The sequence below is a fragment of the Meleagris gallopavo genome, chromosome Z (genome assembly GCF_905368555.1).
Source record: "Meleagris gallopavo chromosome Z, MGAL_WU_HG_1.1, whole genome shotgun sequence".
Lineage (NCBI taxonomy): Eukaryota > Metazoa > Chordata > Aves > Galliformes > Phasianidae > Meleagris > Meleagris gallopavo.
Window position 1 is genome coordinate 20,725,700 of NC_139435.1, and position 18,412 is coordinate 20,744,111.

The 18,412-nt window shown below is 37.7% G+C and overlaps 1 protein-coding gene across 5 annotated transcripts in view; it reads right to left on the bottom strand.

Annotated features, from left to right (window-relative positions):
• Positions 1-18,412, bottom strand: part of ADAMTS6 (ADAM metallopeptidase with thrombospondin type 1 motif 6) — a 154,615-nt gene that overhangs the window by 94,907 nt on the left and 41,296 nt on the right. For all 5 annotated transcript variants that reach the window (XM_085212678.1, XM_085212675.1, XM_085212677.1 and 2 more), the window contains exons 8-9: positions 5,197-5,240; positions 1,839-1,944 (exon numbers count right to left, since the gene is read on the bottom strand). In XM_085212678.1, coding sequence (XP_085068804.1) covers positions 1,839-1,944; positions 5,197-5,240 — 150 coding nt within the window. The remainder of the gene's footprint in view (positions 1-1,838; positions 1,945-5,196; positions 5,241-18,412) is intronic.

Consider the following 18,412-nt stretch of genomic DNA (forward strand, 5'->3'; position numbering starts at 1 on the left):
GACAACAGTGCCAGAGTTTAAAATTATCATAGACACTATCCTACACAATGGGGCTCTGAGGGTCCCGTGGCATATCACTGGTGTTGAAGACAGGGCTGAAAAAGGAATTATACAGTTCTGCTTTGTCTGAAACCCTATTTGAGAAGTGATCAACCTAACCAAGTAATGGACCAATGCTATTGTCTGGCTTAAACTCTGAGCTTTGACCACACAAATTTTCTCCCTACAGCAGCAGACAGAATCTCTGTATTCCTCCCATTTCACTCAATCTTATTTCCAGTGGCCATACACTTTTTTTCTTAGCCAAGCATTATTCTGCCTTTCCTACATGATGTCCAGCATTTTGGAATAGCCTGTTCCTGTGCTCCTCACAAGTAGTACTTAAAAAGTGATAAGCATTGATGGATTCCAATGCTTTCAAAAACAGTTTCCCATGAGACCATTAAACTAGTTCCCTGAGTCTGCTCTCCTCATATCCAGAGCTGAAATTTTTATGGCAGTTTTCCATCTATCACCAAAGATTTTAAACTTAACTACTTAAATTAATATCTATGTTCTATAAATCAAATGTTGTAATCCCAATAGTTTTTAATGATAACAGAGCTACATATAAATTTTTTTTATGTATCACTGAAATAACCTTCATAAAGTGCATAGTTACATGACATATAGATCAGAAGGAAGATGTGGATATCTTTTTCTTCTTGAACACATGACTTAAATTCACAGCAACACTGCATATCACTACTAACAAGAACTTCAGTTTCCTAATGTTAGAAATATATTTTCCTCTATCTTTTTCAACTCACACAAAAAAAGAAAAAGAAGGAAGAAAATGAAGACGACAAGAATTACAAGTGTTATACTATTTTTGCTAAATTTTATACAACTGCTTTTAAATTTTAGAATTCATCCACTTCAGTGCAACCGCAGTATTATATTACTGCATAATGTAAATGAGATCATATTTGCCAAGTGATTATCCAGTATGATAGGTGTTAAAAGTATTTACTTCCAACCCTGCTTTTTATCAGCAGATTGATAGCTTCCATTTCAATATGCATTTAAACTTGCAGCAGTTGTATCAACTAATGATCGGAAAAATATGTGACCTATAAATTCATCGTTGGTCAACCCATGTGAAGAAAAAGGAAACCTCTTTATAAAAAGAAGTGCCTAGTCTTTTTAGAGTCATCACAATGTACTAGCAATGCTTGCTTCTGAAGGAAGACCTGAAATACTTCACAACCAATTGCATAATTTAAAATTCATATACTTAATCATTCTCATAACATCATGCTTTTCGAAGTGATACACTAGTGCTTAAAATGCACAAGTGATGCTATGGCTTTTTTATATATCACATGCTTGAATGAAAGAAGACTGATAGTGTATGAATACTGACAAGAGAAGCAATGTTTTATTCAAAACAGTTTGAATTGTATTTAAGACAAAATAATGAAAAGCAAAAAAGAACCTTACAACCACTTTTGTTTCATAAAGAAATGTAGACAAGTAAGAGATGGGGCAAAGAAATTTTTTTCAAAACCTAATATTAAAAATATGAAGCAGTAGGAGAGTTGTGAGCCAAATCTCAAAAGCACAGATTAAACTGGAATCTGAAATCAAAGGGTAAACAATAAGTCTTCAGTTCTAAAGTTAAAGCTCTTGATAAAATATAATTAATAAAAGGTAGTGATACTTATGAATACTTTATACAGAAACATGGAGCACCAGAATAGGGATGGTACAGCCACGCAGAAAAAATGTTATCTATGATTAATCTAATAGTAAAAATGTGATACATTAAAACATATTCTTTTTGTAAACTCACTCACTTGTGACCAATCTCATGTGCAATGGTAAAAGCTGAACCTAGGCCAATGTCTTCATTAATGCTGCAGCTCCTTTCAGGCTCACACATTCCAGCCACAGAGGCCAAGCCTGAATAAACAGAAGGAGACACAAAGGGTCATGCCAAGGTGTTTCAGTCTTAAAAGCCCTAGTTATAAATGCCTGGATTCTTTTTAATAATCTCTATGCACAGAAGGAGCAGTTGGCAAAAGGTTAACTTTCTAGTCATTTGCAAAATCACTGGGGGGAATTTCACTTTGCCGGCTAGACATTAATATTTTTTGAACTGCAGTCAGTGCTGGAAAATGTCTAGACTAGGGGTTAGATTTATAAATTTTACTTCTGGTAACTTGGGACCACCTAGTAACTTGAGCCAGAAAAGGGAATTCAAAAAAGCATTTCTATTTTAACATTCTTGAGGCTGAAAAAAGCAAAATGTATCCACATTATTTTTCTAAAGAAATCTGTTTAAGTTTAGTGGGTTCATAAAAACATACAAGCAACTTTTTTAGCTACAAGAAGCACCATATGGTACTTAAAAAAATTATAAAAACAAAACTGCATGCATCAATGAAGAGAAGGGGGAGACATGTTAATAAGTTCATTTAAACAAGGAAGTCTTTCCCATTTATCTTCTATTATCTTCTGGAACTAAAACCTTTCTATATGACAAGTGCTTCTAAAAACTTTCTTTAAAGAAAGCAAGGCACAGGCATTTACAGAATATCGTTCTTCATTATTTTTTACATTCTTTAGAAATAGAACATCACACAACACATTGCAGACAAAATATGCTACCCACAAGAGAAATCTCTAAGCATCACATTATTTGATGTATCCCTTTCTAGGGTTATCTGAAAAAAAGAAGTAATCCCTTCTTTTGATGAAATTACCTGCAAAATTAACTACACTGTGACAGAATAATAACTGGGAACAGTGTGACTTCGCTATGCAAGAAGAAAAAAAGAAAAAACATACTCTTTATGAACGAGTAGGCACATCAAATTATTCTGTTTGGACTACCAGCAAGCAAGCAATAAGACAGCAAATGCTTCCTAGCTGAGTCTATGTGAGCAAGTAACCTGGAGCTACAGGAGCTGGTCGGTAGAATAAAGTACTGACATTCAGTGCTATTCCTCTATGCATTCCTCTATGCATGTGTGTTGGTCATTCTACTCTGGACTACTTTTACCTCCGTAAGTCAAACATAAACATTACATGCAGTTCAAAACTTCCAACAGGAAAAAAATGACAGTGGCTATCATTAGGATTTAGACCCTAGAGTCTCCCTTAGGCGTACACAGGAATATCTGGGAAATACATGTTCTGACTTGCTTTTCTCTGCAATAAATCAAGTCAGCACACAACAGAACTACTCTGATAACCAAAGCAACATGGGCAAAAGGCAATAATGTCAGCTTGCTGAACTTCCATCAAAACAGATGGATTCTAAATCAAATCACTGAAGCAGACATAAGCATTGAGACCAGAATGAAGAATCAGAAGAAAAAACTCTAACCACTGACAGGCGTGTACACTGCTTGCTTTGTGCAACCTGTAGAAAATAGAATAATTACAGTTCACATGCCTAACTTATGCTATTCTAACATAGCAGCAAATTCTGAATATAACATGGTAATACTTTTGTAAGAACAACTATGTTCCACTGCAAAGTGCACCATATTGGGGTGGTGAAGTCACCTCTATCTTCAGATTTTCTCACTGAATGCTTGTTTAGCGACTTATAGAACTATACTAATAACACACAATTATGTACTATGCCTGCAGGAAGTAACAGAAATCAAGTAAAGAACACAGTCTATAGCTCAGATCAAAGGAGAAGAGGCCTTCTCTGCTGAAATACAGATGCTGCAGAGAAATCTGAGGCCTATCTCCATGCAGCTCTATGTAAGATTCCCTGTTCTATGAAACTACAACAGAAAAGAGACTTCTGTTCTCCTGTAAAGCCTTCACTTCTGTTTCTTCCTGGAACACCAGTGATTCACATTTGTTCTGACCTTTTGAGACCTGAGACTTTTGTTCACAGACAGCTTAAATTTATGCTTTAGTTACTGGAGGTCAGTGGGACTTAAGCATATTAAATGCTTTGCAAAAGAGGACCATGGAGCTTTACCTCTTCTCCAGTATGGTGCTTATAACGTTTTATAACGCTTATAACTGTCTCATAACAGTACTTTGATACAATACATGATTTGATATTCTGAGCAGAATTTGCCTTTGCGTCTGATACAGAGACAACTAGTACACTAAAGACCTGTATTAAAAATATCACATAAAAATATCAAGCAGTTTGTGAGTGAATGTTCTCTTATCACTTGCTAAGACAACTTTGCAACATCAGTGTAGACAGTCTCTTCAGTTTTGTCTCCTCCATGGAGGTATCAAAGGAAACCAATTACATTTAGAAATTAATAATCATAATTTGCCTTTTACTCAAACATGCTTTAACATACTTTGTATTTCCAACTTGTGAAAAAATTCTGATACCTCTCTCCTCATATAAACTAATTTCCTTTGCCACAAGTGTATTACAGGGAAAGACAAAGCAAATACAGTTATGAACTCTCATTATTAACAATCTGAACTAGCAAAATTAGAATTGTATCTTGAATTATTTCTGAGCAAATTTGAAAAGTGCATAAACATTACAATAGTCTTTGAATAACGTATCTTTAATTCATTAAAGCACTACTACAGGTAATAAGTATATTACAGTAAACAACTTTTAGTGACAAATCTAGGAATGAAGAGAACAACCCTGCACCTAGGATTGCTATATGTGATTCTCCATTGTCAAAGCACTGTTTTAAGGAGTTTCGCTATTACCGTAATTTATATTACAGTGTTATTTTTTCCAAGTTCATGGAAGGAAAAGTCTGAAGCTATACTCCTCAAGAATAATAGAGCAATAGTGTAACTCCTAAAGCTCTTTTCTTTCCTAGCTTGATTTTTTTTAAATGTTCTTGAGGTCTTCTACTTGTATTTTGTAATACCCCACAGAGAGAGGTTAAATAAAAATAAACGGCAAGTTCTCTTCTCTAATTATTGCTTGGTAAATTTGAGTAATCTTCTAGGTTTTAGCAGCATTACAGCTGCCAGAGATGAGACGTCCATCAGCAGCTCATTTAACTTAAACTTCCAGTGATCTATCAAAGCACATACCCATCTAGGTTACCTCCTACTATTCACATTTATAAAACCATAAAACAGTATTTTGAAAACATAAACTTTAAAAATCTAAGCAGTCAATAAATCAACATCTGAGTATAAAGCAAAGAAACAAATACAAATACAAACTGAAATTTCTATTCATGATCTTACCCAGAGTTCCACATGGTTTGTTCTTATAAGTGCAGATATCATATCTGTTAAAGAGAAAAAAGACGATAAAACACGTCAGAGAATTAGATTTGTAAGATATTTTGTATATTTATCACATATGTATCATAGATCAAGTTGTCAGGCAGCAATCAGCTTAATTATGTGCAGCCAGCTGGTGTCGGCATTTTCTACACTCTGGTGTAAACCACAAGCTGCAGTACACTCGCAGCCGCTGGCTGCATGCCAGTGGGACACCTGCCAGCAAGAAAAAAATGGTTAAAGTGAATCTCTGTAACCACCAGCTCCATAAAGCAGTCTACCACAGCGTTATGAAGTTACAGAAGCATGTCTCTGGACTGCTACTGCTTCAAAACACTTGACTTCTACTTTTTGAATATACTGGAATTCCCTACAGTCTTGCACTTCAAAATAAACAGTATTAATTGCAAGTTCTAGTATTTAGATTTCGATTCTAACTATAGACAGTAACTTTTGATCATAATACCAAACATTAGAAGAAATCTTAAGAACTGGCACTGTAATTCTCATCTCTTTTTCTTACAGTGATTATATGTGTCCTAAGAACACGCTACAATGAACTAAAATGAAAAACACACTTCTGCCAAAAACTAAATAACGTATTTAAAGGAAAATTTCCTTTATTTTAGATATGATCCATCAAATACAGAAACTAAAGCTTTTGTGCAGTTAACATGCAAATATCTCCAGTGATTTAGCTAATCATAATAAGTGTGTCCTGCAACAGTTATGATTCACAAAAGATAACTTCATATTTTGAGTATGCAAATCTATGCTATGGCTAGTGATATGAGAACACTCTTATTATGTCTTTGAATTTCTAGGATTTATTCTGATTTCCTTGCAACGTGTTCCAGAAAAACTCCCATTGTTTTGAGTGGCAAGAGAAAACAAAGACAATAAGATCTTTATGCTTTAATTTTTAACCTAAATATATACTACTTCCAGACCACCAGCCATTTCTGTTAAAAGCAACATAAGTGCTGTTTTCAAAAAGTTTATAACATAGAAGCCAGATCATGAGATAAATACCTTTCAGAGTTAACAGAGTTAATGTCTGTCTGTAAGCCAAATCCATGGACAAAATAACAAAGCTTAAAATTTGGAACAAATCCAGTAAATTCTCTGTGCATGTAGACTGCTGTGACCATATGGAGTCCCTGGGATTTTTAAAGGTACTGAACATGGATCAGTTTGCTGGATGAAGCCTTAATTTTGAACTCAGATTTCCATATGCACTGATCACACCAAAGTGGCTCAAACTCTGTCATTTTAAATGCAACATAATGCCCTCACTGATGTCCCATTTGCTATTTCTGGAAAGGGCTGTACTCAAATCAGCACTGTTACACAAAATGTGTCAGAAAATAATTAGGTTTTGTATGTTACAAAGCTGAAGCACGATGAAGAAAGACTTTATTGAACATTTTCTGCCTTTAATATCTATACAGAAACAAGCTTAGAACTAAATCATTTAGAACAGAGTCTGAACCTAGTGCTTTTGAAGTTCATGCAAAATGATTCCTCAAAGCAAACCAGGATCAGAATTATTTAATGAGACAATCCAAATTTGCCTGAAAAACTCCTGAAAAAACTTTTAAAGAGGAGCTTAGAATATTCAACACCAGAAAGTCTGTGCAATTCGCAGCAGTTACTGTTCTTCTCATGCTTTTTAATAGTGAACAATAATAGGAAAAAAAAATCAATTAATGCCATACATCCTTCGATAAAACGGATATTTAAGAAGGCCAGTTCCACTATAGTCAAATAAAAAGCTGTTACTGACTTCAGTGGAGCTGAAAATTTACCCTTATGGCCTCCATCTGCCTACTTTCACATAGGTATAAAGCAGAAGGTATTTCCTCACATTCAATTAAGTTTCAAAATATATTGCTGATAGGAGAATAAGACATGAATTAAATCCTTTTTTTTCTCTTATACTTTTGAAAAACAAAGACCAAACCCTTCTGATTGATTGTGGCAGCTAGTGAATATTCTACTTTATATTTTTTTTATAAGAAAGCTTGATGATGATTAAACTTAAATTAAGAGAATTAAATAAAATTAACAAATATATTTTATTTTCCAGTCAATATATTTTTGCAAGATCAATCCCAGTAACAGTATTCTAATTATGGTTTGATTAAATATTCAAATAACCAATTAATCAAAATTAATACACAATAATAATTTGGGCTTCTTCTAAGCAGCACTCATACATTCTGTTCTTCATTCTCAAAAGAAAGAAAAAATTTAAGTGGACTTTTTCAAAGTCCACCTGCACCATTCTCTTCAAGTTCTGTGTGTTTGTTTTTTTTTTCCCTTCCATTAGCTTCTGCTTGTGATTTTTTTCTGAAGCTGGTATCATTTTCACATACTGAAATGTTCAATTCTACCATCTGCTAATCTACATAATTGGAAAAAAAATCATGCTAATTTGCCTTTCTGGGTTTTGACACCACTTCCACCACTTTACTTTGAATTATCAAGGAATCCATTTAACAATGAAGATCCAACAGATAGATATATTTTTTACTTTCACAGAATTTGAAGGCAAAAGAACCATCAACCTAGCTGGCTCTAGTCCATATTGCTTGCTTTCAAATCTTAACTGAAGAAAACAGTACAAAGAGAGGGGCTTTTTTCCACCAGTAGCTCTTGATCAGTAAGATGCACAGTCATTACATACACTATGGGAGTTGCATTACTCATCACACGGCTCTAGAAAGCTTCCCTCTAGAGAAAAACTCTTGCTCCTTCTTTCTTTCAGTTCTATGTAAATATGGGGAGAGAGCAAGTCTACAAATACCTAAAACAATTTCTCTCACTAAAGAATAATACCTGAAAGACATTCAAGGTAAAATACAAACATAAATGAGAGCTATACAGATCAAAACCCAAACAGTATTATAATAAACTTTCAATTTTGAAGAAAGATCATAGAATCGCAGAATGGTTTGGGTTGGAAAAGATCTTAAAGGTCATCTAATTCCAGCCCTCTATTGGAAGGGGCACCTTCAAAGAAATCAAAGAAATCCAGGAATCAAAGAAATCCAGGAATCAAAGAATCAAAGAAATCCAGGAATCAAAGAAATCCAGGAATCAAAGAAATCCAGGAATCAAAGAAATCCAGGAATCAAAGAAATCCAGGAATCAAAGAAATCCAGGAATCAAAGAATCAAAGAAATCCAAGAAATCCAAGAAATCCAAGAAATCCAAGAAATCCAAGAAATCCAAGAATCCAAGAAATCCAAGAATCCAAGAAATCCAAGAAATCCAAGAATCCAAGAAATCCAAGAATCCAAGAAATCCAAGAAATCCAAGAATGGCCTGAGTTGAAAAAGACCATAATAATCATCTAGTTTCAACCCCCCTGCTACGTGCAAGGTCGCCAGCCACCAGACCAGGCTGCCCAGAGCCACCTCCAGCCTGGCCTTGAATGCCTCCAGGGATGGGGCATCCACAACCTCCTTGGGCAACCTGTTCCAGTGCATCACCACCCTCTGGGTGAAAAACCTCCTCCAAATATCTAACCTAAACCTCCCCTATCTTAGTTCAAAAAACCATTCTCCTTTGTCCTGTCAGTATCCACTCTCATAAACAGTCATGCCCACTCCCTTCCAATAGATGAAGTTATTTGAAACCCCATTCAACCTGATCTTGAACACCTCCAACAATGGGGCACCCACAGCTTCCCCGGACAACCCATTTCAGTGTCTCATCACACCCTCAAAGTAAATAATTTCTTCCGATATCTAATCTAAATCTACCCTCTTTCAATTCAGAAATTCAGAAGGTGACCACACAATTATTAACATGCAAAATGTATGCATCTACTCTGTTCTGGAGAAGAAAGCTTATTAGGTGCTAGCAATTCTAAGCCCAAGAAAACTGTCAGTGACATCTCATTTCATTTATGAGTACAGAATAAACTCCTGAAGAAGCCTCAGTTATCTACAAAGCTGACCTGCGAAAAAAAGTCATTTCTGCATATCTTATGAGTATTACAATCCTGACTGCTTGAGCAGGTCACTTAAATCAAATATGTAAGAAGAATGGGCTCTTTGTAAATACTGTAAGTACTGCTCCACCTTCTCAGATAATTCATTTACGGCTACTGTCAATCCAAGATGTGCTAGGTAACAAAGAATAGAATGACAAATTGCTGTGGAAAAAACTACCAAGACAGATGAATATACATGAAAAAAGTATGAAGAAATTCAGGCTGGATGAAACAAACTGGACATAAGACTCCATTTCAAGGCAGTTGGACATGTACTTAATATATGCAATACTAGAAGATCTGCCAATTAAGAAGCTTGAAAATAAAAGACAAGCAGAAAACAAAATAAAGCCTAAGAACTGGTAGGAGGGAAGGGGGAGTTGCCCTCTATGTTAAGTGATAAATTGCAAAGAGCTGTTTCTGAGTAACAGCCATGACCAAGTTGAGAGCTTATGGATTAAAATCAAGGATCGGTCCAGCAAAGGACATCTAGTGGTTGGGGTCTGCTACAGGCCACCTGTTCAGGGGGGACTGTTGCCAAGGCTTTCTTGCTTCAACTGCAGGAAGCCACACTTGCAGGCTCTTTCCTGATGGGGGATTTCAATCACCTGAATATCTGCTGGGATAGCAGCACGGTGGGTGGCAGACAATCCAGGAGATTCCTAGAGTCTGTTGAGGATAACTTCCTGATCCAGGTATTAGACGGACAAAAGCGATGTGAACCCTTACTGGACCTGGTGCTCACCAATGCACCAGGAAGGAAAGCATTAGAAAGGCTAAGACTGGAGGCAGCCTTGTCTGCAGTGATCATGCCCTGGTGGAGTCTGTAATCTTCAGGAATGCAGGACTGGAAAAAATCAGTCAGGACCTTGAACTTCAGGAGAGCAAACTTCAAGGAACTGCTAGGTGGGATCTTCTGGGAAACTGTCCTTAATGGCATAGGAACAGAACAGAGCTGGCAGCTCTTTAAGGACACCCTTCTGAGAGTGCAAGAGCAGCAGAAGAAATTGAGCAGAGGAAGTGGGCAACCAGCATGGCTGAGCAAGCACCTGCAGCTTAAACTGAGGGAAAAGAGGGAAATGTACAGGAAGTGGAAGCAGGGTTGTGTAGCCTGGGAGGAATATGGGGACACTGTCTGCATGTGTAGAGGTAGAATCAGGAAAGCCAAGTCACAGACAGAGCTGAACTTGGCAAGGGATGTGAAAAATAACAAGAAGGGGTTCTTCAGGTACATAGGCAGGAGGAGACAGACCAAGGAGAGTATTTCCCCTCCAATAAATGAGGGTGAAGAACTCCTTTCCTCAGACATGGAAAAAGCTGAGGTACTCAATGAGGATTTCACCTCAGTATGCAGTGGTGGTCAGATTCCTCTCCATGTCTGCCAGGACAATGTACCTCTCGGTGAGAGTGTGGGGAGCAGATTCCACCCCACTGTAACAGTGGAACAAGTCCGAGACCTCCTCACGAAACTGAATGTATATAAGTCCATGGGGCCAGATAATATCTATTCTAGGATTCTGAGAGAAATGGCTGATGTTGTTGGCGAGCTGCTCTCCATCATATTTGAAAAATCATGGCTGGCAGGTGAAATCCCCAGTGACTGGAAAAAGGGAAACATTATTCTCACTTTGAAGAAAGGGAGAAATGATGACCTAGGGAACTACAGGCTGGTGAGCCTCATCTCTGTGCCTGGAAAGATCACAAAGCAGATCCACCTAGAAGCTATGTTAAGGCACATACAAGACAAAGAGGTGATTCGAGACAGCCAGCATGGCTTCACCAAGGGCAGATTGTGCCTGACCAATCTGGTGGCCTTCTATGATGGAGAGTGATGACATAGGTGGACAGGGGAAGGGCAATGGATCCATCTACACGGACTTCTGCAAAGCCTTTGACATGATCCCTCACACATCCTTCTCTCTAAATTGGAGAGGTATAGATTTGAAAGATGGACTGTTTGGTGGATTGAGAACTGGTTGACTGGTCACAGCCAAAGGGTTGTGATCAACCCTTTGTGTTCTGTGGGTGGAGGTCAGTCACAAGAGCTGTCCTCCAAGGGTCAGTGTTGGGACCAGTGCTCTTCAACATTTTCAATGACACAGACAATGGCATTGAATGCAGCCTCAGCAAGTTTGCAGACAACACCAAGCTGAGTGGTGCAGTCGATACCATGGAAGGAAGGGAAGCCATCTAGAGGGACATGGACAGGCTGGAGAAATGGGCCCATGAAAACCTAATGAGGTTCAACAAGGCCAAGTGCAAGACGTTGCATTTGGGCCAGGGCAATCCTTGAGATCTCCTCGAGAGCAGCCCTGCAGAGAAGGACTTGGGGGTCCTGGTAGACGACAAGTTTGGTGGACTTGAGTGAGCAGCGTGTGCTTGCAGCCCAGAAGGCCAACTGTGTTCTGGGTTGCATTAAAAAAGGGTGGCCAGCAGGGAGAGGGAGGTGATTGTCCCCCTCTACTTGGCTCTTGTGAGGCCCCATCTGGAGTACTGCATCCAGGCCTGGGGCCTCCAGTACAGGAAGGACATGGAGCTCTTGGAGCGGAGGAGGGCTCAGAGGAGGGCTACTAAGATGATCAGAAGGCTGGAGCACCTCTCCTATGAGGAAAAATTGAGGGAACTGGGCTTTTTAGCTTGGAGAAGAGAAGGCTCCGGGGAGACCTCGTTGTGGCCTTCCAGTATTTGTAGGGAGTATAAAAGCAGGAGGAGGAATGACTGTTTACATGGGTGGATAGCAATAGGACAAGGGGGAATGGTTTTAAAGTAAGATAGGAAAGATTTAAGTTAGACATTAAGAGGACGTTTTTCACCCAGAGGGTGGTGACACACTGGAACAGGATGCCCAAGGAGGTTGTGGATATCCCATACCTGTATTTAGTGCCGCATCCAGCCGGGTCTAGTGGTTGGTGACCCTGCCCGTGGCAGAGGAGTTGAAGCTAGATTATCACTGTGGTCCTTTTCAACTCAGGCCATTCTGCGATTCCATGATTCTATGAACTAGTTCGGTTAAGAATTCAAACAGAACCATCTACTACAATTATCAGTTAATTTTTATGGAACGTTTCCAAGTGTGTTATTCCAGAAAACAAAGTTTTATTTTTCATCTGTTTTAAACCAAATCCTAATTTTAATACTTTTTATCATAAGATTTTTTATAATAAATTATTCAAGTTTTTAAGGGTCCTTATATATCCTTGTTCAATGATAAACCTAATGGGTTCATTAGAATTTGATCTTCTCTACTGTTTACTTTTCATGCTGTGCAACTTATTCAAATACGGTCTGTCTATGACTGGTTACATAGGTAAGTGCTAAAACACAAGTTTTAAAAAAAATTTATTTTACATAAGTTAATTTAATTTCAACACCCAGAGCTATAAACTGAACTGCTGCTGATCAAAATGAAATTTCAGACTTCCAATAAAGAAATCAACAATTTAACCTCCCATTTCTAAATTACAAAAAAAAAAATAGAAGTGAAAAAATTCAAACAGTAAGTTGAAGGTCAACATACTCTTTTTCATAAATAGCTATGTTTTAAAAAGTTATTTTGCAAGTACAGACAATTTCACTAATGCTAGTGTGTGGAAGAACAGCTATAAAACCAATACTGGCATCTGATCAATTTTTTCAATAAACTTTTCATTGTAATTCCTCAATAATTTACCAGTTTTAAGATAATTTGGTCATTCGCTAAACTTGCACAGGTTACAAACAGTAATACACATATATAACAGAACACTTGCTGATCTCTTTCTAAAACTTTTACTACAGTATATACTTAGACTTACAGAAAGTGGTACACCACAACAGCATTCTGCCTTAAAATAAAGTACATGTCTTATTTGGCTTCTTCCTCAAAAGCCTCAAACCAAAAAGAGCTATTTAAACCAAGGAAGGAAAAGCATAATATATATGTTATGCATCACTCAACAGAAATATCTTTTTCTATTATTAGTTTTTCGTGTGTTGAAAAACGCTACAGACAACAAAGTCTGGCTCTGTTGGATTTTTTACTGATACTTAAGTTTGGTGGATAAATGACATCCTGAGTTACAGAATTTCTGAGCTAGAAAAACCACTATCATTTTAATTTTTAATTATCTGATTTACAGGAAGAGAAATATGTAAAACAAAAGTTTTTGAAAGACATATCAACAGAGAGCTATTTATCTTCAGTAATACCTTATTCTATCAGTACTGTATCAGTAGTTTCAGCCTAGGCTAGCAACCTAAAGATCTATCTCACGTCTTTACATCTTTATACCCTGCTACAACTTTTGTGCTTATGCATTTAGTATCAGCACCCAAGATAAAATATGTCCTCCGTAGACTGAGATCGGTGGTTCAGATACACACAGGTCAATCATCATACAGAAAAATCTCCAGGCCTTCTGGAAGGCTTAGCCCACCCTCTAATAAATCCATCCATCCTTTCCAGAGTGCGTAACTCTATTCCACACTAGATTTTTGGCTCTTTTCAACACTGAGATTCTTCAACCTTATCACTGAATAAATTCTATGTTGAAGTCAACTTTGTTGAATTCTGGAAAGTATTTATGATAGTCAGACACAAGGCTTGAAGTCAGACACCATGAAGCAATAAAAATAATCAGTTATATTCCGTTACACATTTTATTTTCTTTTCCTGGAATAGTTCCTAATCCATCTTATAAAAACGCACCAGAATAATTACAGCTACCTACATGAGCAACAAACATTTACAAATGACAGTCATAACCTTGTAACTAATCAGAGACTACTGAAAGACTCAGGATTCACCCTATCACAAGACTGTAGAGAATATTTAACCTACTGTATTCTGTTTCTCAAAACTGAATTCCACAGCTTTATTACATTCTCCAAAATTTACATGTATGTGATTACCTAAGGCTAGTTTAGAGAACAGAAGTCTCTTGCTATTTAATCCAAGTACACTGTTAATAACATTTGTATCTGTGCATTTAGGGAAAGTCTGGTGACAGATGGACAAAAGCTCTGTTCAAAAGACATTTATTAAGAGCATCACAAGCAGCTTGTAAGGCAATGTTTCTTGGAGTGTTCTAATGCAAAAAGGTCTGGGAAAGATAAGCAAAATTAATTGCATAGGCATGGTTAGTTGCATCCTGCAACACAGCAGAAAATACTATGCTAAACTGTGTATAGGAAAGCAGTAGTCCAGACCTCAGGCAGGAGGGAAACAGTTAGCAACTACGCCTACTAGCCACGATTTAGTTCTGTTGTACAGATATAAATGAAATAGTGTAAACATGTAAAGCCTAGGGTTTAGAAATACTACAATTTTTCATTTTTGTTTGTACCATATGAACATTCCAAAGAACAGATTATTTTCCTAGTCAAAATTTCATCATGTTAAGAAACATATATGGCATGGGCAGAAGGCAAACAATTAAGAAGTACGAGGGCAATGACAGAGTTAACTTTTCCATCGAGAGAAATATGAGTCTCTTACAATCACAGAATAGAATCAAAATATTTCAAGTTGAAAAGGAGACACAAGGATTATGGGAGTCCAGTCCCTGGCTCCACAAAGGACCATCCAAAATTCAATCAATAAGTGTGAGAGCGTAGTTCCAACACTTTGTGAACTCTGGCAGCTCCGTGCCATCACCAATGCCCTAAGGAACGTGCTCAGAGCCTTACTACCCTCTGGCAAAGAACCTGTCCCTAACCCCAACCTTTCCTAGCACAGCTCCATGCCGCTCTCTCAGGCCCTGTCGCTGTCACACTGAGCAGAGCTCAGCGCTGCCCTCCGCTCCCTGTGAGGAGCTGCAGCCGCCATCAGGCCTCCCCTCAGCTCCTCTGCTCTGCACTGAACAAACCCCGGGATCACTGCTGGTCTTCATATGTCTTGCCTTCTAGATCCTTCTCAAACTCTCTAGTACCTTTACGGCCTCCTTATATTGTGGTGCTAAAACCACACCCAGTGGCTGCAGAGACAAAAACCCTTCCCTCAACCACTGGCAGTGCTGGGCCTGATGCCACCAAGGTACAGCTGGCCTTTTAGGCTGTCTTGGCACACTGCTGGCTCATGTTCAACTTGCCATCAACCAGAACCCCAGATCCCTCTTTGCAGGGCTGCTTTCTAGACTCTCATCCCTCTGCGTGTACATACCCAGGATTGCCGCAGGTATATTCAGGATTGCCCTGTTCCTAAAGCACAGTCCACCACTTGCTCCTGCTAAACTTCATGTTGTTAGTGACTGCTTAGCCTTCCAGTTTGTCAGGATCTCTGAAAGCCCTCTCCACTCTGAGAGAGTCAATAGCAGTGAGACAGTATTGAAAGCCTTGCCAAAATCCAGAAAGAGAACATCAACTAGCCTCATTTGTTCAATGGTTTTCATAACATTAATTGTTGATAAATAAAAATAATTTACAACTGGTTGTAAATTATCATATTTCCACTTTTTCTCAGTGAAAGACTACAGCAAAATTTGAAGTCAAAATCATTTACTTAAAAAAAAAAAAAAAAGGTGTGGATATAATTTCTTTCCAGCGATTCCAAAAGATATCCCACCTTCAGCAGTACAGAGGCTACAAAGAATAGCCATGCATTTAGTGAAGTCACACCACACTACTTAGTGTCCTCTTTTTTAAAGCATTCAGGAACTGAGATGGCACATTTTTTGATTGCCAAATAATCCACTTAATTGACTCAAGACATAATAAAAAATAGAACTGCAACACATCACAGTCATTCTGACCAATCACATCTCCTAATATTTCTTTTGTTTGCTGCTCATTATTTAAACCAACTTGTAAGCAAAATCTGACCAAAGTGGAAGAGTCAAAAACAATCTTAGTCGAAGCCCTATAAGCACTTCACAGTTTATAAGATTGTATTTCACATATCTGAAATTCATTGCTAGGTTCTGCTAACATTTGGAGAACAATTTCTTATCAGCAGGCAAAGTGGATCTGATTTTGAGCCCAAAACAGCAATCAAGTAAATAATAACAGATGACAGCAGTGCCATACATGCCCTTAATTCCAGCCTTGTCAGCCCAGGCAAGTTTCCATGTGCTGCTCCAAGCGCAACCCACAGGAGGAGCGAGTGGTGATTTAGCAGTGAGTTGTTAGAATTAGGGTACTATGGGTAGGTTGAGGTTGGACTTGATGATCTTGAAGGTCTTTTCCAACCAGAGCAGTTCTATGATTCTATGATTCTTGTTCTTTAGCATTTCCAAATACGTTGTTCAGAACTGTGTAATATTTCTTACTCCACTTTGTCAGGTAGAGCTAAGTAGACGTTTCTTCTGAAAGAATCTGAATAATAAATATGTTTGGTCAGCATATCTTATGACCTTGCAATTTTCAAGCAGGACTAAGTATCCTAAAGTTAAATATAAGCAAATATTTTCCATTACAGCTAAATGTGCAAGCCAATGAGCCACCTCTACTTTCTTTTTCCCTAAATATCCACTCACTTACTACTCTCTTTTTCAAGCTGCTGAAAGTAATAAATGAGAGATTTGCCATTGGTCTGGCTGAAGAAAATGTCAAAGTCATAGAAATGCAGCCTAGGTGCTATTCCAACAGATATCTTCTTAAGAGGTCAGAAGAAGCATGATACTCACTTGGAAATCGTATGTGATCAGCTCTATAAAATATCAAGTTCCATAACATAATAATACAAGTATATACAACAAGATCTAACTTCAACAGCATACTGGATGGTCATGAAGCATCATCCCTTCAGCGACTTATTGCTCAACAGCTCCTTCTAGTTCTGGAATTAAAGCATCTTATCATAGCTACATCACCCTCGGCTCGTGAAAAATGAAGGGTTATCTGAGTCAGCTGAATCTGTAATAGATATGACTAAACTAACTTACATTATCTTCACAGTACTTTGTATTAAGTTGCTCATATGTCTAAACTATTATACATTCTCTTAGATTTGCCTGGCACCACTATTACTTTATGTATATCACCAAGTATGCCCCAAAAAATCAATTAGGCCAACCAAAGCAGATACTTGTTAGCCACCTATGAACTACATCTCAATTTGTTAAGAACCTTAACAATAAATGTGGTTTGAATACTCTTCCTTTTCTGTGGACTAACACTACAGTTTGACATTCTATTTCGTCTAATTTAAAGCCACTACTGAAAGAATTCCTAAATTCCATCATTCTTGATTAAAACTAACTAGCTTACATGAATTCTAGATTATCAAAACTACAAGAGTTTCTCCAAAAGTATTGTCACTTCCTTTATTATATTGGCCCATGACATCAGTGATAGGACTAGCGGGAACGGCTTCAAGTTGCACCAAACTGAATCTCAAAGGGAGGTTCAGATTGAATATCAGGAAAAATTTCCTCTCCAAAAGATTAGTCAGGTGCTGGAATGGGAATCCAGGGAGGTGGTTGAGTGACTGATTCAGGTGTTCAAAAATCATTTAGATGTACTAAGGGACATGGTTTAGTGTCATGGTATTTGGACAGTTGTACTGGACAATCTTGGAGGTCTTTCCCAACCTTGGTGATCTTATGATTCTATTCTATGATCAGAACCAGATGTTAGTGGTATGGACACAGAGGTTGAACCCTCCCACCAATATTTAATCACATTTTGTAGCTATGCGACATATGGCAGCAGAGTGGCATCTGACATGGAAGTGTGTATGAAGCAAAGGTTTACCACTGAATTCTTCCATGCAGAAAAAATGGCACCCAAGTTTGTTGAACATTTATGGACACCAAGCTGTATATGTGAGCACAGTGAGGTGGTGACTGCTGTGTTTCAGCAGTAGTTGCAACAGCCACACTGTGGATGGCCATGCAAAATTTTACAAGCTGGCTCTTGTTCATCACTTGTGGAAATGTATAGCTAATGGAGACTCTGCTGAAAAAAAAGTGTTTTTTGCTGAGAACTTGCTCTATCATTGTTATTGGGCTCTTTTTATCTGTTGTACTTGCCATGGTAATAAATAGAATGAATTACTTTTGGCACATTTTCAGGCTTTTAAGTTTATTCTGAAGCACTCTTAATCGAATCTGTTCAAAATGCTTTTGGGCTTAAGCTGTGGGGCTACTTTTAGAATTGGACCACCAGTAAGGCTTGTACAAAACAGTAAGTAATTATTATTATTAAGTAACTATTACTAGAATCATAGAATCACTCAGGTTGGAAAAGACCATAAAG